We start from the raw sequence: 22,500 nt of genomic DNA on the forward strand, positions 1-22,500 counted from the left end.
TGTTGGTGGAGAAATCTGTCAACTTCTCCCCCAGGCTCGAGGAATTTATGTTCCCACTCCCTTGAGGGATTGAATTCGTCCAAACCGACTTCCATCTCGTATATGCTTCTCTGTCCGAAGTCAGGGAATCTGAGGACAAGGGTTGCCGGGACTTATTTCGGCTCGAAACGGGGGCGCTTGAGAGGGGTATTCCCATTCCCTCTCTCTTTGATCTTGTTAAGCCAGCTCTTTGTAATCGTCTCCCTCCGGACATCGGGGGGCTGGATCGCTGCCATTATCGGGCCCCATTCTCTAGGCGTTGTTGCCAGCGTTCCTGACATTATGTGCATCGACTTGCGAAGTTTAACATCTACCTTCACAACAATCCTGCTTCTACCCCACACTGGAGCCCAATACTCCGCGGCGGAATAGCATAGTGCCAGTGCGGACGCTCTCAGGAGCGCTTGGCTAGCGCCCCAAGTCGATCCCGCCAGCTTCCTCAGAAGACTGTTGCGTTTCTCTATCTTCCGGGCAACCCCTTCGAGATGCACCCGATAGGTAAAAGGGTACGGTGGATCTTTTACCTTGTTCGTGGTGGGGGAGCTTGAGGCATATCGGGGGCAAAGGAGTACTTCCGGTTGACCATCACGTGACCATCCCGGTAATCGGGCCTATAGCGAGCCAAGTGACCGGCACCCCCCGATGTGGCTAGATAGAAACTCACATGGCTTTCACTACTAAGATTGACCCCTTTTAAAAAATGAAAACGTCCGCGAGGACGAGAGACGCATGCGCACAACCAACATGACGTTCTCTCTCTAATAACTTTTCCGCCGGTGACGTCACAGACCATGGGTGACGTCCAATCAAGGGACGCTACTCTTCCGCTAATCTCATTCCCTATTGACGTAAGTAGTGAATGAAGCCTACAATGATTGATGGTTTGAGCGTTACTAATCATTCACCGATCTAAATGTTCCCTCTGTTGATTTCCTGACAACGAAAAGGTCTGACAAACATTCCTTAATTCTCATTGTGCTACTTAGAAAGTAACAGAAGACCGGCCACCCTCTAATCGTTTGCTAAAGGTCGTCTATAGAAGGAACGAAGTTGACGTCACTCAACATTTTAGTATTGTTTTTAACCAGCCATTTTCACGAGTCATCATCATCATCATTACCTTTTTCACCCTGGGTCAGGGTACAGGCCACAGACAAACAGTTTCCACCCTTCTCTATCTGGAGCTAATTTTGTGTTGTTTTTTTTTCATCTCATTCCATGTGATATCACCTCTCTGTATATCAGCTTCTTTAACTCTTCTCCATGTTCCATGTGGCCTTCCCCTTGATCGTATGCCAGTCCAAAACTTTCGTTGTTATAGTGGAGTCATTCTGTCTAAGGGTGTGTCCAATCCACCTCCATCGTCTTCTTCCTATTTCCTCTCCCACTGGTTTCTGCTGTGTTCTTTTCCATACTTCTTCATTCTTAATTCTATCCATCCATTTTACTCTGAGTATCTTACGCATGCACCTTTTTTTTTCGAAAATCGATAGGGAATTAGATTAGCGGAAGAGTAGCGTCCTTTGATTGGACGTCACCTTACAGAGAGAACGTCAAAATGGTTTTGCGCATGCGTCTCTCTCGTCCTCGCTTTCGGTGAAGTGTCTCATGCCGCTTTCACCGGAAGCGAGGACGAGAGACGCATGCGTACAACCAACATGACGTTCTCTCTCTAATAACTTTTCGGCCCAATCAAGGGACGCTAATCTCATTCCCTATAAGATATGTCTACGATAACTAGCGTAATTTCCAATGTACTGGACGTTGATTAAATCACCAGGATTTCTATTTTAAGATAATACTGAAAAAGGCATCCACGGCGATAGCTTGACAACCATAGCAACAAGAGGTCACATGACCATTAAGAAGAAACATCAATTATATGGACTTTCAAAGTAGCCTGTCCCCCTCTCTCGTTCTCCCTCTCTCTCTCTCTGTGTTTCTGTCTCTCTGTCTCTCTCTCTCTCTCATTGTCTCTCTCTGAATCTGTCTCTCTCTCTCTCCCCGTGTCTCTCTCATTCTCTCTCCCCGTGTCTCTCTCATTCTCTCTCCCCGTGTCTCTCTCATTCTCTTTCTTTCTCTCTGTGTGCCTGTCTGTCTGTCTGTCTGTCTATCTCTCTCTCTCTTTCTCTCTCTCTCTCTCTCTCTCTCTCTCTCTCTCTCTCTCTCTCCGTCTCTCTCTTTCATTGTCTCTCTCTCACTGCCTCTGTCTCTCCTTGTGTCTGTCTGTCTCTCTCTCTCTCTCAACGTCTCTCTCACATTCTCTATTTCTCTCTATTTCTCTCTCTCTCTCTCTCTCTCTCTCTCTTATATATATATATATATATATATATATATATATATATATATATATATATATATATATATATATATATATATAATGTAAATTTTCACTCACATTTTTTTGGCCGAGACGACTCGTTTCTGTGTTTTTTACACTTCTTCAGTCGGCGTAATCCATTGTAATTACAGATTACAATGGATTACGCCGACTGAAGAAGTGTAAAAAACACAGAAACGAGTCGTCTCGGCCAAAAAAATGTGAGTGAAAATTTACATTATATATTAGCTCTAACCACCATTATCGAGCACTTTCGTACCTACAAGTACCCACCAACACTCATAAATATATATATATATATATATATATATATATATATATATATATATATATATATATATATAAAGGATTGCAATCAATTTGGAAAGCGTAAATGTTTATTTTAGACTTCTTGGCGTTTTGCGAGGCGTTGAAACAAGGGTTCCATGAGAGCCACTACAGCACCAAATAGCAACAGACATCCTATGAAATTGTAACCCCATGTAAAGGAACCCGTGCTGTCCTTGAGGGATCCAACCACGATGTGAGTGGTCGTCATGGTGGCGCCATTAATCAAAAAATACCCGGACATCACTTGACCTATATACTCCGGCCCTAAAATGTCAACGGTTATTCCAGGAAGAAGAATATGAAGGACTCCAGTATTTGCACCAAAAATGACGCACAGGATCACCATTCCTTCAAATCCTTGGAAATAGGAGGTAAATTGAAATGAAATTCCCAAAATGACCTGGCATACGAACACAATATGAATCCGACGCACCCATCCTCTGTCGGCGAAATATCCTGTGGCAAGTTTGCACAGATCTGCACACCCAATCACAATCATTAGAATCGGGAGCTGGTCTGTAGGAACTCCCTGTTCTTTTCCAAGAGAAGGCATATACGAGACAGAACAATTTGTATTGACACCGACCCCTGGAAGTAGAAGCAGCATGACTCCTAAAGGGCTGAGGCATATGAACTTTTCTTTTGTTGACTTTGATGATGCTTTGGAAGTTGGAGGATTGGAATTACAATAACGGCAACATAAACAACAACGGCCTTCATTAGATAGGCGTTCGGGGTTTCCGTCTTCAGAATTATCTTCATAATTAGAAAGTGCTTGAGAATTGGCGTTGTAAATTCGTTTTCTCTCCCCATTGGTCTTTGGGTCAGTTTTGACAGGAGTTAGAGCGTCTAAATATAGATTGGAATTGCTGAGATACTTGACGCTGGTCGAAGATGACATAAAGTCAAGGATAGATTTTGTAATGGAATGTTTGAAGCTGGCGTTTGTATTCAGAGATGATTTTGAACGGAGTGTGGATTGAATGCTCATTTCACTACCGGTATGGTAGCACGTTTTCCCGTTTATATGGGATTGTATGTACAGATCATTCGAAGCACAGTGAACCGTTTTTCTATTTGGAATATGCAGAGAATTATGAGAAGTAGCTAGCAATGTTTTACCAGTGCTGTCATTTGCATCTAAAGAAATTTGACTTCTATAAACGGGAATTTCCCCGCTCTCTTTCCGCTGTAAGTCGCTAATTCTGGGATGACATAAGACGATGGTATTATCATGACTGATATTGGTTGATGTGTATTCATCATCAATTAGACTTTTCCTTAATTTTTTGTCTTTACAATCGCCATAGGACTCTTTGGACTTAATACAGTGACTGTCTTGAATATCTATAGGCTGAATTTCAATGATGACGTCTCCATGCTGCTTTAAATCTGAAGATTCTGCGGAGGCGTCAATTTCCAAAATGACTCGAGTCTCTCTAGGATATGAAGAAGGAGGTCTAAAAAGCATGCACATTGCTATAAGGTTGAAATTTATGCCGGCATGGATTAGCAGAGAACCCGTTAGGCCATAATTATCCAAGAGAATTCTCGTAAGGTAAGGACCTATCATGATTCCTCCACTGAGGCCTAAATTGGCAAAGGCCATGGCGAATGACAATCTCTTCTTGAAGTAAATTCCAAGCAATGTTGCTTGAGATACGAAAATAAACGGGTGTGCAAATCCGATTAGAATAAGCATGACTGTCAAACAAATGATATTTGGCGAAAAGGCGAGACCGATCATGGCGACTCCGTTAATGAACGCACCAAGAAGTGTCACGAACCTCACCGTGAAACGTGATAGGAAAACTGGCGGTAACAAAAAAGCACCGAGAATGAACGCGGCCGTGTTTAGTCCGAAGGAGAGAGTCGTCACAGTGGCAGATTGTTGAAATTTCTCCAGAAACTCGATGAAGAAGATGGAGAGGGAACGGAGAAAAATAAAGTTGAAGAGCGTGTTGAAGAAGGCGCCAAGCATGACACACCAGGCCCACCCTCTATCAACGGGAAGACCAGGGGGCAGTGGTTTGCCGTGATCCATCGCTTCAGATTCAATTCAGACACAGGACGATTAGATAAGGTGATATAATATTCGTTGTAGGACTTCAAATTCAAGGAGGTGATTGAGAAGACGTAGTGTTGAATGTCCTCTTCCTGGTTCAATGAAGTCTGTTGACAACGATATGACAGTTACCATGATGCTGAGTCCGTGATGTGGGTTTTTCTGGATAGCATTTCATGATTTAGGGGAAGAAAACCGTCCGTCCGCTGAAATGAGAAAAATGTACAATTGTTAAGTCTATATATATATATATATATATATATATATATATTATATATATATATATATATATATATATATTTATATATATATATTATATATATATATATATATATATATATATATATATATATATATATATTATTATTTAAAATATTTACCACAATGTTTGAGACAGTCTACATTAATGTTTCAGGCTTAATTTGCCATCGTCAGGACTGAGTTGTTTTGTTGACTGTTGTTGTTTCTTGAAGTGGTTCCGCTTTAAAGTTGCTTAACAAGAATTTCCGCCGATGTGGACACGTACCGTACATCTCACTTTTCGTGTTGAGTGTGGCTTCATGAGGGTGTTTGATTATAGTATATTTCTCTTCCAGGCATAAGCTACATTGTTTTGATGTTGGTGTGTATCCTGTTGCTTTAGATAAAATTTTCCATGAAATGTTGTGGTCTAGTTTGTTGTCTTTTAATTTCCAAATATATTCGCTGAGTTTTGTGGATGTTTTTTTGTTAGTGTTTCTAAATGTTGAGGTGTGGAGGTTGTATCTTGTTTTGAAATTATTTTCTGTTAGTCCTACATATTTTTCTTGCTTGTTTGTTTTAGTTTCTGTGACTGTGGCTTGGTAAATTAAACTTGATTCTAAGCATTGTTTGTTTAGCGGGCAATGTTCTTTATTTCTGCAGTTGCATTTTCTGGTGGGTGGGTTTTGCTCTTGTCGGTGGTTCATAATATTTTTTTGTTGTGGCTTGAAATTATTTGTTCTATGTTGCGCATACACGAGTAGCTTATTTTTATGGTATTCCTGTTGATAATTTTATGTAGCTTGTGGTTTTTTGGAAAGTGTGTATCAATTAATTTCAGGAACTGCTGTCCTATGTTTGTGCTGACGTTTTTGTCGAAAGGTGGGTTGAACCAAGTTATGTGTCGTTTTCTTGTTTTACGTTCTTCACTTGTGCGAGGTGATAAAAGGGCATGGGGCGGGGTGATCAAAGGGCATGAGGCGAGGTAATCAAAGGGGGTAGGGCGAGGTGATCAAAGGGCATAGGGCGAGGTGGTCAAAGGGCATAGGGCGAGGTGATCAAACGGCATGGGGCGAGGTGATCAAAGGGCATAGGGCGAGGTGATCAAACGGCATGGGGCGAGGTGATCAAAGGGCATAGGGCGAGGTGATCAAAGGGCATGGGGCGAGGTGATCAAAGGGCATAGGGCGAGGTGATCAAAGGGCATAGGGCGAGGTGATCAAAGGGCATGGGGCGAGGTGATCAAAGGGCATAGGGCGAGGTGATCAAAGGGCATAGGGCGAGGTGATCATAGGGCGAGGTGATCAAAGGGCATAGGGCGAGGCGATCATAGGGCATAAGGCTAACAACCTAGGTACACATATTATAGAAGGTCTGGTAAGCGAGAGTAACTATAGGCTTGTTTTAATATTTCTATAGTGGTAGAACGTATTTCCATTAAAACAATGAGACCATAATAATTTGGGTTATCAGACCTCTAAATAAGTACACATCAATTATAACATAATACTAGAAAGAAAAAGCCAATGTTACAGAAACAACACAAATTTGTTTATTTTTTGGGGGTTTTTGTTTTGTTTTTACTTTATTATTATTATTATTATTATTATTATTATTATTATTATTATTATTATTATTATTATTATTATTATTATTATTATTATTATTATTATCATTATTATTATTATTATTATTATTATTATTATTATTATTATTATTATTATCATTATTATTATCATCATCACTATCATTATTATTTACAATTCAGTATCTGGTTCACTGTGTCCTGATAACTGTTCGTGGAGGTAGATCGTAAATATTGTTGATTATCACTACGTTGGAATGCATGATCAAATTATCGTCAGTTTATCTAGGACACTGTGATCATGATACGCTATCGTGTTATGTTAACGACTGGCCTTGATCTCATGAGTTCATACATGATAACAGATGATAGAACTATCTTTGTTGAGAACACCTATTATCGTAATCGACACGTTTCACAGACAGACTATTATTTTTTAAAAACAAGTGTCGGGTACACGGTGAACGGAAATAGGCTCCAATCGTGACAAGTCGGGGGGAAAGCATGTTGTGAGCTTCTTAGCCAAGCGCACACTATCTATAGCCTGACATTAGGACCCACTAAGACCCATATTTTGACGCCATTTTTTAGGTTTGTGGTGCTCCTAGCTCGTTGTCGTTAGTGGTGCTCAAGGAAACAAGTGATCCCCCCCCCCCATAGCTAGAGGTGCAGAAATGAGCCAGAAAAATGGAGAGAAAAATAAAGTGATATTTTGTAAATTAACATATTTTTGTTTGTGTTTTTTTTTGGTCTCCTGACGAAGGCCAAGGGCCGAAACGTTGTTTATTTTGTGTTGTTCCCTTATATATGAGTCATATCTACTCACTTTATTTTTCTCTCCACGAACCTCCCATGGTTTGAATACAACTATTCACGGGTTTTCCTTTGTGGCCAAAGACTTGTTCTGTGACGTCATGTTTGGTCAGTATCAGGCTATGACTTTACGAAAGCTACGCCTAGACCCATAATAATAACACTTGCTATGGAACCACTCTGGCAATACGATTCAATAGTCTGATGTCACGCCGCCCGGCAACGGCGGCCATCTTGGTTCTAAACAAAGAAAATCATAACTTTTTATTTTTCATGTTGGCTAGAACTTTTCATATGCCTTGTGATCAGAATGTGTAAAAGTCAAAACATGATCAAATTTATGTTTTTTTCCCCTCTGGATGCCCTTTATGCTCGCCGGAGAAATATTTCATACGGCGTCCGCCATTGTTCCAATAGTTTAGAGCCAGTGTTACTAAGTTACCATGCGTCATAAGGAAGGAAGTGACGTTACAACTGTTGAAGAGTATTGATCATAACATTGCATAGAAATGAAGAAGTTGACATTTCTATTGGATGGGCTAAAGCAGAGCTGTCAACTTGAAATTTCATAAAAATCGTAGTTCCAAGGGAATAAAAAGAAAAAGTCAGTTTAGATAGATTTGAAAAATAATAGTGTACCCTCGTCATTCATAATCCAAAAGTCCTCCAAAGTTCCCAATATTGGTTCTGATGAACTAAATTTTCATTTCAACTCACTCATCCTATGGATTTTTGCTACTTTTCAAAATTGGAAAAAATTGTATAAAAAATAAGCATGTACATAGATAGTTTTATTCAACTATCATTAACATGTAGAAACTAAACACATTAGCTTTCAAACTACGCCTATAATTTGCCTCAGAAAAATGTAATAAATAGGCATGGGGTAAAAGTAACCCGGGTAAACTACGCATATAGTCGGTGTTGCGGTTGAGTGAGTTCATTAAGACAAATGGATTCAAAGGTTCATACACACTTATGCAGCTGACAACTGAGAAAAAGTAGAAAAACACGCGCCACTTATATAGGGAATGAGATTAGCGGAAGAGTAGCGTCCCTTGATTGGACGTCACCCATAGTCTGTGACGTCACCGGCGGAAAAGTTATTAGAGAGAGAACGTCATGTTGGTTGTGCGCATGCGTCTCTCGTCCTCGTGACGTCACTCAGGCCTTTGTTTGTTTTTTTTTTGCCATCCATGTTTGTGAGTAATTCTCACTAAACTGTATTAACCAGACTAAAAACGTTTAAGGTAACACATAGTTTTGTGTCTTGGTCCGTTATACTTCCGGATGGCAATGTTGTGAGTTTCTTAGCCAAGGGCATATTATCACTATGTCATCAAACCACATGACATGTTTACAAGCACATGACCCCAATTATAGCGTTCTGTGTAGATAGAAAACAAGTGAGGCATACCGTCCGTGTCAATCGCATACTATCGTGACCTTCGTCATCATATTGATGAAACACTCACATCATCCGCCAACCTGACATATAACATTCCAACACACAAAACTGTGTGTAACCTTTGACGTTTATATTCCGATCGATAGAATTAATTGAGAATTAATAACTACCAGGCTGTCTATAAACAATAACAAAGAGGCTGAGAGACGTCAATTTCGTGTCTTCTACACCACTCCCCCCAATCTTGTAATTTTGACTCAATCATTAATCAAGGGATCGAAGAAGGGAGCAAACGCATTTAATCAATAATCACGCCATGACGCTTTGATTTTGACTTTTAAAAAGACGTTTGGGACATAAATGAAGTTGACGTCACTCAGCTCTTTGTTCTTGTATTGAGACCGCCAGTTAGGTGATTGGTCATTACTTCTGATTAAATTATCTTCTATTAATCAGACTAGAAACATTTGAGATTACGCATCTGGCGGGCGAAATGCTACCATGACGCATACGATCAATAAGGCCCAGGAGGCCGTCCGAAATCTCTTTCAACTTGTATTTTCGCCGTGGATCTTTTGTCAGGCGTTTATTTATTCAATGGGCATGATCTATATTAACTTTCCGTGTGCTCGAGGTCATTGGTCATAGTGCAAAATGTGCTCAAAGTGACCTACATAGTGAAAACCGTTCACAGATTTGGAACTATCTAACATTACGATTGGTCATTGTGTTCAGCTTGACACACGAGTATGTTTACAACTTTCATAAACAAAGCAGCGTGTTTACATTTGTTTAGAAATGTCCAATCGTTGGACAGCAACAAATCACGTGATTGATGACTAGGTTGGACGAAAACATGAATATAGATCCTTCCCATTGTCAATATATTATAGTATTATTTAAAAAAAACCCGGAACAAACCTTGATAGATTAGTGAAAGTTTAAACTTTCCTATTATGACCATTGCTTTGGTTATCCGCCGCCATTTTGTTTTAGGAAGTATTGAAAATAGTGCAAAGCAGTCCTAGGGTTTATTTTTTCTATTAGGGTTAGCTCGAAGTCGAAGGTTTTTTTCTTCTATTAGGGTTAGTTATAAGTGTGAGTAAAGGTGCTAGGGTGTTTGTTTTTCCTATTAGGGTTAGTTAAATGTACTTGGTTTGATTTTTTTTCTGAGGGTTAGTTGAGGGAATATTTGGGTTTTTTGTTTGTTTGTTTTTTGTTTTTTTTTATCACGAGCAATTTTCGGAAGGCCTCCCGAGGGCCCTAGGAAATGCTTCCATGACACTAACCCTAATCAAACTGCTGAACTTGAAAAAAAAAACCAAACCCAAGTATTTAATACGTTGTCCAGAAAAGTCGTCCTTCTAATATCTATCGGTTAAAATGTCCCGCGTCTAGTAAAAAAACAAAACAAAAAAACTTTCAAACCTGGGACGTTTCGAGGTTCCTAGGTTTGAAAGGTTTTCTCCAGATGAGGGTCATTTTCATCAGTCGATATTTGAAGGACGAGTTTTCTGGCCAAAATTTTTAATACGTGTTTTGCTTTTGTTTTTTCTTTTATTTTCAGACACGTCAATTTGGTTTTTTAAATTGCGGTACTTCATCGTTGACATTCTAATACATCACCCACCCCCTACCCTCTCCCTCTTTCAGTGCTCTCAACACAATAGTGGTGAAATTGGAATGAAAAAGGGGGGGGGGGGGGGGGGAATCCCCAATCGCTCAGTTGGTAGAGCACTAGCTTCACAAGCAAATGGAAGTAGATCAATCCTGGGTGACTCGAACCAGAGACCTACTGGTCAGAAGCCCAGTGACACTCACCAGAACCCGTTTTCATGAACGCGGACTAGCTCTTAGTCTCTGACTTTTGTCAAGGACTTGAACAAATCGGATTGTACGTGATTTGACCAAGCAAGTCCCCGACTAAAAACACGGAACCTTGGTCAAGTGATAGTGATAGTCATTTGCTGAAGCCGGACTTCAAGTTTAGTCTGAGATGAGTTACTAGGATACGTCATTGCGTCGACAAGATAGCAGCTATAGGGAATGAGATTAGCGGAAGAGTAGCGTCCCTTGATTGGACATCACCTTACAGAGAGAACGTCAACATGGTTTTGCGCACGCGTCTCTCTCGTCCTCGCTTTCGGTGAAGTGTCTCCGGAAGCGAGGCCTAGAGACGCATGCGCACAACCAACATAACGTTCTCTCTCTTATAACTTTTCCGCCGGTGACGTCCAATCAAGGGACGCTACTCTTCCGCTTATCTCATTCCCTATTTTTAGCTTCTATTCGGAAGTAAAATACGTTGGTTACGAATGGCAGAGGCAAAAAGTGTCCTGTTAAATAATGACACTGGCTTAAAAAATAACTGTAAGATAAGTGCAGATCGTCGAAAACACACATTTTTGTGAGTAAAAACTAAAAAACAAAACAAAACAAAAACCCCAAATCTAATCGGCTCGCGAGATTCGAGTCAACACACTCAAAGTGGAAGGGTTTGCTACAAAGAACATCCAAAAACAAAAACGATTAGAACATATAGTGGAGATTAAAGTTATCAGTGGGCATTGTAACTGACTGAAATAATGTGATTCATCAGAACACACTTTCTGTTTCGTTTGTTTGTTTGTTTTGGTTCATTTTGTTTGAGTTTCAATGAAACTTTCATTGGCCTAAATATAGAATTGACAGTCGACCATGGACATCATTGTAGTCTACCAGTCGACAGTCAACATCACGTGATTTGATACATATGGCAAACGTAAGTTCAAATATAAAACGGAACGAAACATTATCTATACCGGATGTGGTGCTAATTTCCTCTTAGGAAATCTTTTGCGTTGAAAGTATGAAGACTGGTATCTTACCTGCCATCGTGTACTAGAGAGCTTGATATTACCAGCACAAAATAGCCGAATTAGTCACCGTCCTTAAAACACCCACTTCTAGACAAGAGCCTAGCTAGTCAGAGGCCAGAAAAAGTTCATAAATCCGATTTTTAAGTCACTTTCTCCGTTTAGGCTTAAAACGAGCAAGTCATTTACTAGACTAGTCAAGAACTCAATCTTGTCTGCGTTCATCAAATTGGGCCCAGATAATCCAAGGCCCAGACCGGCCAACTTGGAAAATCTAAAAAGTCGTAATACGCTTCAACAGTCATGACGTCACTTCCCTCGTAATGACGCAAAGTAACTTTGTAACTGGCTCTAAACTATCGCCCTTATGAAATATTTCTCCGACGAGCATAAAAGTGTATCCAGAGGAGAAAAACATTATAAATTTGATCATGTTTTGACTTGTATAGATTCTGATCACAAGACATATTGAAAAGTTCTAGCCAGCATGAAGAATAAAAAGTACCGATTTTCTTTGTTTAGAACGACGATGGCCGCCGTTGCTGGGACATCAGAATATTACAGTTAACGTTACAAATCAACAATTTACCTTCAGAAGAATTCAATAACTCTTCAACATCCTTCAAACCTTGTAGTGTAGCCCGGCATCGACTTTCATTAGAAATAAGTTTGAATGACTAGAAATGCTCAGGTACTTCTGAAATTGAAGTCAAATTTTCGTAATTCTACGGGGTTTTCCTAACAGTTGGCAGGTCTGAAAACCGGACAAATAATATTTTGGCGAAATATGGCAAAGGCATCGTGTTCCAAATTATACCTAGACGTCTAATTACGTCGGAATGATGGCATCATGACACGGTGCCTGCAATGAGATCCACATGTTTCCAATCGTTATTCTAATTTCATATGCCAGGTATTTATGATTGCCTCTTGCCATATTAATTTCCAAAACAATGTATGTCAATCAAAGAAAGAAAAAAAAAGTTCACGGTTACACAAAGTTTTGTATTTTGGTCCATTATACTTCTGGATGGCGATGTTGTGATCTTCTCAGCCGAGCGCATACTATCTATTAACCAGACTATAAACGTTTAAGGTTACACACATTTTTGTGTGTTGGTCCATTATATTTCCGGATGGCAATGTTGTGAGTTTCTTAGCCAAGCGCATACTATCTATATCCGGCTATGTCCGGCAATGTTATGAGTTTAAAACAAAAAACTAAACGCATAGCATCCATAGTCTGATTGATACAATTTAGTGAGAATCATCATCATCTAGTCAGCTGATCCTGCCTAGGACGTTGCTTCCCGAACTTTCTTGCGAAACACATTACGGTTTTCCGCCAGTCTACTTGCTTGAGTTGTTGTCATTCCCAGCCATTCGCATATATCTTGTTCCCAGCTTCTTGTTGGTCTACATCTTCCTCTCTTGCCGTCTACCCTTGTCTGCAGAATGTGCTTTTCTAATGATTCGTGGCGAGTCGTGTGGCCAAAATAGTTTAGTTTCAATTTCTTTACAGTTTGAAGAAGAATTGGTGATTTTATTCCGATCCTTCTCAGGACTTCTTTGTTTGTTTGTTTTAGTGAGAATAACTCATAAAAATGGATGGCTAAAACAATAACAAAGAGCTGAGTGACGTCAATTCCGTTCTATCTATTGGTGCCATGCGCTTAACAAACAACTCACAACATTCGCCAGCCGGAAATACCGTACCAACATCTAAAACTGTTTATAACATTGAACATTAACTTATCGTCTGATTAATAGATAGAACAAAGATGACGCCGCTCAGGCATTTGTTATTGTTTTTGTACCATCCATGTTTGTGAGTAATTCTCACTAAACTGTTTTAACCAGACTATAGATAGAATGCGCTTGGCCAAGGAGTTCACAACATTGCCATCCGGAAGTATAAAGGACCAACACACAAACTCTGTGTAACCATGAACTTTTATAGTCTGGTTAATACAGTTTAGTGAGAACAACTCACAAACGCGGATGGCAAAAACAATAACAAAGGCCTGAGTGACGTCATCTGCATACTATCTATAAACGTTTTCGGTTACACATGGTTTTTATTGTTTTGGTCCTTCATACTTCCGGATGGCAATGTTGTGAGCTTCTTAGTCAAGCGCACACTATCTATATACAGTTTAGTGAGAATTACTCATCAAAGTGACTGGCTATAAACAATAACAAAGACCTGATGACGTCATCTTCGTTCAATCTACACTCGAAGCCATCGTAAACTTTTATAGATAGTATGCAGATGACGTCACTCAGGCCTTTGTTATTGTTTTTGCCATCCACGTTTGTGAGTCGTTCTCACTAAACTGTATTAACCAGACTATAAAAGTTCATGGTTACACAGTGTTTGTGTGTTGGTCCGTTATACTTCCGGATGGCAATGTTGTGAACTCCTTGGCCCAGCGCATTCTATCTATAGCCTGACACAGACCAAAAATAACGTCAAAATGCCAGTCTTTGGCCACAAAAGAAAACAAATCGTGAGTTGTATGCAATAGTTCGACCAATGGAATCACTTGTTTCCTTGAGCTCTACTAACGACAACTCACTAGAATCTACACAAACTAAAAAATGACGTCAAAATGCCAGTCCTAGAGGGTTTTAGTGTCAGGCTATATTATACTATATGATAACGATGGCTATGTTAGTCCCATATTTAGAGGTCATTTTTAGGTTTGTGGACCGCCTAGTGAGTTGTCGTTAGTAGAGCTCACGGAGACAAGTGATTCCATTGGTTGAACTATTGAAAACAACTCACACAATATGTTTTTTGTTTGTTTGTTCGTTTGTTTTTGTTTTTTGGTAGCCAAAGACTTGTCTTTTGACGTTATTTGTTGGTCAGTGTCCGGCCACGCTCTTCTCCACTATGCAGGTTTTGTAACCTGAATATAATATTATCTTTAGAAAACGGTTAAAAACTGAGCTTTTCTGTAGGGCATATAATTTGGACTCTTAGTATGTATTTATTATAATGTATTATGTTATCATCGAATTTGTGTGGTTTTTAACATGCCAGTTCTATATTTGTATAGATAGTATGCAGATGACGTCACTCAGGTCTTTGTTATTGTTTTTTGCCATCCGCGTTTATGAATAATGCTCACTGAACTGTATTAACCCGACTATAAACGTTCATGGATACACACCGTTTTGTGTGTTGGTCCGTTATACTTCCGGATGGCAATGTTGTGAGCTTCTTAGCCAAGCGCATACTATCTATATCATACATGATGTGTTGATGTAAAGCGCCAGTGGGCAATTCTAAATTGGAACTAGACGCTATATAAATTCATTATATCATATTATATATAATATTATAAGAAGGAGTCAATTAAACAAGCTAACAACTCTTCATCTTCAACTTGGCAAGCGTTCAAGCATCTGGCAAATTATCGTAATACAATATTATCACCTTATTGGCGTCACGTCTGGTTTACAGGTTAAGTCTGCCGTACTCTGGAAAAACCCATATTTAAAAATTTGGCCAGAAAAACTCGTCCCTCAAATATCGATTGATTTAAATGCTCATCATCGTGGCAAACACTCTCAAACCTGGGTCTGGAAAAGTCTCAGGTTTTTGAGTTTTTGCAAAGGTGAAGGTCATTTAAATCGATCGATATTTGAAGGACGAGTCGCCTGACTAATTGTTTAAATATGGTTGTTTTTCCCCCAGAGTCCGTAGAAGTGTTGTTGTTGGCTTGTAACCCCTTGTAAATCGCTTACAGCACGTGGCGTGGATATGACGCCATTGATGAGATGAGATAAGTTAATATCCTCACAACATTCGCTCGTTGGATAGAACGTGCCAAGAGACAAAACTGTGTGAAAACTTAAACGTTTATATGATAGTATGCGCTTGGCTAAGAAGCTCACAACATTGCCATCCGGAAGTATAACGGACCAACACACAAAACTATGTGTAACCTTGAACGTTTATAGTAAGGTTAATACAGTTTAGTGAGCATTACTCATAAATGCGGATGGCAAAAAACAATAACAAAGACCTGAGTGACTTCAACTAAGAACTATCTATAGATAGAACGAAGTTGACGTCACTCTGATCTTTGTTATTTATTTATTAATTTCTTTTTTTTTGCCATCCATGTTTATGAGTAATGCTCACTAAACTGTATAGATAGAATGCTCTTGGCCAAGGAGTTCACAACATTGCCATCCGGAAGTATAACGGACCAACACACAAACTCTGTGTAACCATGAACGTTTATAGGCAGGTTAATACTGTTTAGTGAGAACAACTCACAAACGCGGATGGCAAAAACAATAACAAAGGCCTGAGTGACGTCATCTTCGAACTATCAAAAAACCAGACTATAAACGTTCATGGTTACACAGAGTTTTGTGTGTTGGTCCGATATACTTCCGGATGACAATGCTGTGAGCTTCTTAGCCAAGTGCATACTATCTATAGACAGAATGAAGTTGACGTCACTCGGGTCTTTTTTATTGTTTTTTTGCCATCCATGGTTATGAGTAATTCTCACTAAACTGTATTATCCAGACTATAAAAGTTCATGGTTACACAGAGTTTCGTGTGTTGGTCCGTTATACTTCCGGATGACAATATTGTGATCTTCTTAGCCAAGCGCATACTATCTATAGTCTGATGAATACAATTTAGTGAGAGCTACTCATAAAAATGGCTGACTAAAAACAATATCAAAGAACAGAGTGGCGTCAATACGCTTCAACAGTCATGACGTCACTTCCCTCGTAATGGCGCATGGTAACTTAGTAACTGGCTCTAAACTATCGGAACAATGGCGGACGCCCTTTTGAAATATTTCTCCGACGAGCATAAAAGTATATCCAGAGGGCAAAAAAAACCCATTATAAATCTGATCATGTTTTGACTTTTACACATTCTGATCACAAGACATATGAAAAGTTCTAGCCAGCATGAAGAATAAAAAGTAATGATTTTCTTTGTTTAGAACCAAGATGGCCGCCGTTGTTGGGCGACGTGACATCAGACTATTGAATCCAATTGAAGTCAAAAGACACTTAGATAACCACGCCTCTCGGACAGCCGTCATAATGTAAACAATGACAATGATTGGTAAACATAACAAACTACACATGCTTTACTATCGATGGTATTTGTCTAAGCAAAATGCCCACTGTTCTACCGTTTGATGAATAAAACCGACACAGAAGTCTATGTGTAAACTTAAATTTTACATTATTATCGAGAAAATCGTGTGATAACTAGTCACTCATTTGGGGATGTATAAAAACAATAACAATGATCAGAGAGAGGTCGATTTCATTCACATTATTATTTATAATCAAACGACTATGTTTGTCCGAGCACTGTGAAGGTGTGTCACAAATTCCATGTTTTGATTGGTAAAAAATCTACTGGTTATTTCCCTTGTTTAATATAGCAGTAATAGGGAAAAATTAAGGCCTTAAACCGAAACGTTTTGATTGAAAGCCAGAGTGGTTCTATAGCAGATGAGGTTTTTATGGGTCTTGGTAACCTGTATGTAAATTTTCATGCTTTCAACCCGAATTTTCACGGGTTTAGCCCAATTCCCTCATACTATAAATAGCATTGCGCTGTTTGGGAGCAGCGTGGCTCAGCGGTAAGGTCTTTGCTTCGTACACGAAAGGTAACGAGTTCGATCACCCGCCGCTGTGCTGTGTAGCCTTGAGCATGTCACCTAGCCCTACCTAGCCCTATTTCACTTTGAGGCGCTGCACTGCGGCTGACGCTTGGGTTATTCCAGTTTTCCTTTGGAATAGATCCTAAAGACAAATTTCCCATTGGGGATTAATAAAGGGAATTTTATTTTTATTTTTTATTTATTTCAAATAAAGCTTTAGTTTTCGTCTCTGATACGATGAGACCGGTTTGATGGTTTGGGTAACATCCTTTGTGTCGGGCTTTTTGAGGTCAAGGCGATGCCGTCTGTACACTAGTTTGTTATGGTTTTAGTAGTTCAGGGGTCATTGATTTCTTTGAATGAACACAAACATTCACAAATCTTACCCAGCCGAGCACAACAACGGGAAAAGAAAGAAAAATTAACAACATAATGCATTGCACTGGTGTTATGCGTTTAGATAAAATACTCACAACACCCGTCTGCTTGATTAAGCGTAGCAACAAACAAAACTATGTACATCCTTTAACGTTTATAGACTGATTGCTATAATTCAATGAGAACTAATCATTCAAATGGCTGTCTAAAAATAATAACAAAATGTTGAGTCAAGTTCGTTCCTTCTATACATGGGTCGTGTTTACCATTAAGTCACGATTCAAGGCGTTGAATCAAGCTTTAAATATATTCCTTCAAGTTGACAGAACCGAACAATTTTTATCACTAATTGGCTTTGAAATCTGAAGGCAATACCAACACATGTGTCACAACTACACACAATACACACCGCAAAGTATACTGACTGAAGCCACTACAGGTTTGAGTGAGGGAATATTGAATTCTATCATCGATCCACTCTTGAACCAGCGAGTGCAAGGCAGGAGTTTGTCTTACTTTGAACACGCGTATGGCAGCAAAATTATACACCAGTGTATCGTCAGTGCTGGGCAAAGTCTGATTGGAATTGGATATCCAGTTATCTCCTTTGAGTTGAACGACCAGTTATTTTAGATATATCCAGATTTAGTTATCTATCTGGTTGGATAACCAGTTGTTTTAGATATATCCAGATTTAGTTATCTATCTGGTTGGATAACCAGTTGTTTTAGATATATCCAGATTTAGTTATCTATCTGGTTGAATAACCAGTTGTTTTAGATATATCCAGATTTAGTTATCTATCTGGTTGGATAACCAGTTGTTTTAGATATATCCAGATTTAGTTATCTATCTGGTTGGATAACCAGTTGTTTTAGATATATCCAGATTTAGTTATATACCTGGTTGGATAACCAGTTGTTTTAGATATATCCAGATTTAGTTATATACCTGGTTGGATAACCAGCTGTTTTAGATATATCCAGATTTAGTTATCTATCTGGTTGGATAACCAGTTGTTTTAGATATATCCAGATTTAGTTATCTATCTGGTTGGATAACCAGTTGTTTTAGATATATCCAGATTTAGTTATCTATCTGGTTGGATAACCAGTTGTTTTAGATATATCCAGATTTAGTTATCTATCTGGTTGGATAACCAGTTGTTTTAGATATATCCAGATTTAGTTATCTATCTGGTTGATTAACCAGTTGTTTTAGTTATATCCAGATTTAGTTATATACCTGGTTGGATAACCAGTTGTTTTAGATATATCCAGATTTAGTTATATACCTGGTTGGATAACCAGTTGTTTTAGATATATCCAGATTTAGTTATATACCTGGTTGGATAACCAGCTGTTTTAGATATATCCAGATTTAGTTATCTATCTGGTTGGATAACCAGTTGTTTTAGATATATCCAGATTTAGTTATCTATCTGGTTGGATAACCAGTTGTTTTAGATATATCCAGATTTAGTTATCTATCTGGTTGGATAACCAGTTGTTTTAGATATATCCAGATTTAGTTCTCTATCTGGTTGGATAACCAGTTGTTTTAGATATATCCAGATTTAGTTATCTATCTGGTTGGATAACCAGTTGTTTTAGATATATCCAGATTTAGTTATCTATCTGGTTGGATAACCAGTTGTTTTAGATATATCCAGATTTAGTTATCTATCTGGTTGGATAACCAGTTGTTTTAGATATATCCAGATTTAGTTATATACCTGGTTGGATATCCAGTTATTTTAGATATATCCAGATTTAGTTATATACCTGGTTGGATAACCAGTTGTTTTAGATATATCCAGATTTAGTTATATACCTAGTTAATTTTTATAGATCCATATTTAGTTATCCATCTGATCATACTTAACAACTGAAGTGAGAAGAAAGTGAGTTGATGTATTGTATTGTTCTTCTTCTCTTTCAAGTAAACCGACTGACTCAATCAGACTGGCTAGTGTAAAGACACAAAGAATGATATTTTCCTGATTGTCTGTAGTACAAAGGTTGGTGCTCGAAGCTTGGAGAAATAAAAAAAAATGTAGTCAAATGGGATGGAAGCATCAATGTAATTAACGATGAAATTAGGAAACTAGGGAGCAGGCACTGGTGTAAGATAAAGATCTGAACAAGTGTGTATGAAAGGTGCCAGACAAAGCAAGAAAGAAAATACAAGAAAAATAACATTAAAAAAAATATCAGTCTACCTCGACTGGGGATCGAACCTCAGACCTTCTGATTACCGGTAATCAGAAAGTCTGAGGTTCGATCACCAACCTCTCATTTCTCATTCTTCTTTAGTGTTTCATTCATCGTGTTTTGTAGGCAAAGGGGAAGCCCGAAATGCCCATTTTATCATATAGAAGGGTCCACTTAGCTGCTAAAATGTAAACAAAGGTCCGGCAGCACGTGGAAAATCACGTGGTCCTATCTTTGACGCTCACCTTCCAATGCAAATTATAGAAAACATTAACCATAAAAATATATGCTTGTTAGTGGCAAAAGAAACACATATTCATAAATACTGGACCACGCGTCAAATAATATCTAGATATTGATTTTTTAAATGAAACAAATAGTAAAATTTATCAAAATTACTGTCGATCTATTTTTAGATCATGGCAAAGTTAATTCTTCAAAATGAATGCGCTTGTGTGAACAAAACAAGAACTATTTGGAATCTGGTTTTCGTAATAATTTAGCCATATACAACGAATTTAACATGGACCTGGGAAACATTATGAAAAACAAACAGATGTCGTTCGGGATTAGATTCCGAGTCTTGAAGTGCTACGTGTGGCCAATCTTGTTATACGGATGCGAAAGCTGGACTACAAATGCAGAAACACAAAAGAACATTGAAGCTTTTGAAATGTGGTGCTTGAGAAGGATGCAGAGAATATCGTATACTGCACACAAAACGAACGAAGAAGTGCTAAAACAGACATACCAACAAAGGAAACTAATGCCCTTAATAGCGGATCGACAACTATCCTTTTTCGGACACATAGTAAGGAAAGATAAGAATGAATACCTGACAAGTTGTGGAAAAATACCTGGTAAACGCGCCCGGGGAAGACAAAGAAAAACACTCATAGACCAACTGAAGGGCTTCACCAACCTAACAATCCAAGAGCTGTTTGAAAAAGCAAGAGACAGGGAGGAATGGAGAGAGATAATTCATGCAGTATCCGAAGCCTGGACCAGGCATGGAACCTAGAAGAAGAAAGTATTATCTACAATCTAAAAAAAAAAAAAAAAAAAAAAAAACAACAACAAACAAACGGGAGACCTATTTTGTGCGCAACGTTGTCCGGATGCTAAAGTTCCTAATCACCAGCAAAGAATGGAAGTCCAACTGATACAAAGGTAAGATTTCAATTTTAGTGTTTGAGTAATTTGTATCAATTGATTTTGAGAACAGGAAAAGATTTAGTTCAATGTTAATCCATAATAGCTTTCAGGTCTTTAACTTTGGATGTCTCCCCGGCATAATTTTAGAATGCGTTGTTGATTTGTTTTCATTTAGGTTTTAACAATTCACTTCGCAATTTGACTGTCATTGTCAGTGTCAGTCATTACAGTACAGCTTCGTTCGCCGATTCTCACTTACAGAGTTTACGTTTCCTTCACTTCATGTCTGCTTCATGCTCATTCAGAGAGTGATTCGAATACTGTGTGAGAGAAAACACTTTTCGTAATTTATGACATTTTATGGGTAACGTTTACAGTCTAGAACGTGTGTCAGTCATAACTTGTAGAAAAACAAAACAGAAAGGAACAAAAAAAAAACAAAAAAAAAAACAAAAACAGATATGCAGATGACGTCACTCAGGCCTTTGTTATTGTTTTTGCCATCCGCGTTTGTGAGTTGTTCTCACTAAACTGTATTAACCAGAGTATTAAAGTTCATGGTTACACAGAGTTTGTGTGTTGGTCCGTTATACTTCCGGATGGCAATGTTGTGAACTCCTTGGCCAAGCGCATTCTATCTATAAGTTAACGATGGCTACGGTTCTAGTGTCAGGCTATAAGTTAACGATGGCTACGGTTCTAGTGTCAGGCTATAAGTTAACGATGGCTACGGTTCTAATGTCAGGCTATATTTTAACGATGGCTACGGTTCTATTGACAGGCTATAAGTTAACGATGGCCACGGTTCTAATGTCAGGCTATAAGTTAACGATGGTCACGGTTCTAGTGTCAGGCTATAAGTAACACGATGGCTACGGTTCTAGTGTCAGGCTATAAGTTAACGATGGCCACGGTTCTAGTGTCAGGCTATAAGTTAATGATGGCTACGATTCTAGTGTCAGGCTATAAGTTAACGATGGCTACAGTTCTAGTGTCAGGCTATAAGTTAACGATGGCTACGGTTCTAGTGTCAGGCTATGAGTTAGCGATGGCTACGGTTCTAGTGTCAGGCTATAAGTTAACGATGGCCACGGTTCTAGTGTCAGGCTATAAGTTAACGATGGCCACGGTTCTAGTGTCAGGCTATAAGTTAACGATGGCTACGGTTCTAGTGTCAGGCTATAAGTTAACGATGGCCACGGTTCTAGTGTTAGGCTATAAGTTAACGATGGCCACGGTTCTAGTGTCAGGCTATAAGTTAACGATGGCCACGGTTCTAGTGTCAGGCTATAAGTTAACGATGGCTACGGTTCTAGTGTCAGGCTATAAGTTAACGATGGCCACGGTTCTAGTGTCAGGCTATAAGTTAACGATGACTACGATTCTAGTGTCCGGCTATAAGTTAATGATGGCCACGGTTA

General features: G+C 38.9%; 1 protein-coding gene across 2 annotated transcripts; it reads right to left on the reverse strand.

Annotated features, from left to right (window-relative positions):
- Window positions 1-2,744: 2,744 nt before the first annotated feature.
- LOC144979272 (uncharacterized) lies at window positions 2,745-18,265 on the reverse strand. Of its 2 annotated transcripts, none has more exons than XM_078925887.1 (2): window positions 17,807-18,265; window positions 2,745-4,981 (listed from the first exon to the last, which is right to left on the reverse strand). In XM_078925887.1, exon 2 carries the CDS (start codon window positions 4,752-4,754, stop codon window positions 2,763-2,765), a length of 1,992 nt encoding a protein of 663 aa, XP_078782013.1. In that variant the 5' UTR covers window positions 4,755-4,981; window positions 17,807-18,265; the 3' UTR covers window positions 2,745-2,762. The 2 variants fall into 2 exon arrangements, with proteins under 2 accessions (XP_078782013.1, XP_078782014.1); XM_078925888.1 differs by having other exon boundaries at window positions 18,121-18,183.
- Window positions 18,266-22,500: the final 4,235 nt, after the last annotated feature.

This window comes from Berghia stephanieae, chromosome 9, assembly GCF_034508935.2.
Source record: "Berghia stephanieae isolate SIO BIC M18660-M18661 chromosome 9, UCSD_Bste_1.3, whole genome shotgun sequence".
NCBI lineage: Eukaryota > Metazoa > Mollusca > Gastropoda > Nudibranchia > Aeolidiidae > Berghia > Berghia stephanieae.

Bases quoted from the DNA above. Each gene is read 5' to 3' on its own strand.
- LOC144979272 (XM_078925887.1), bottom strand. From the start codon at position 4,754: ATGGATCACGGCAAACCACTGCCCCCTGGTCTTCCCGTTGATAGAGGG.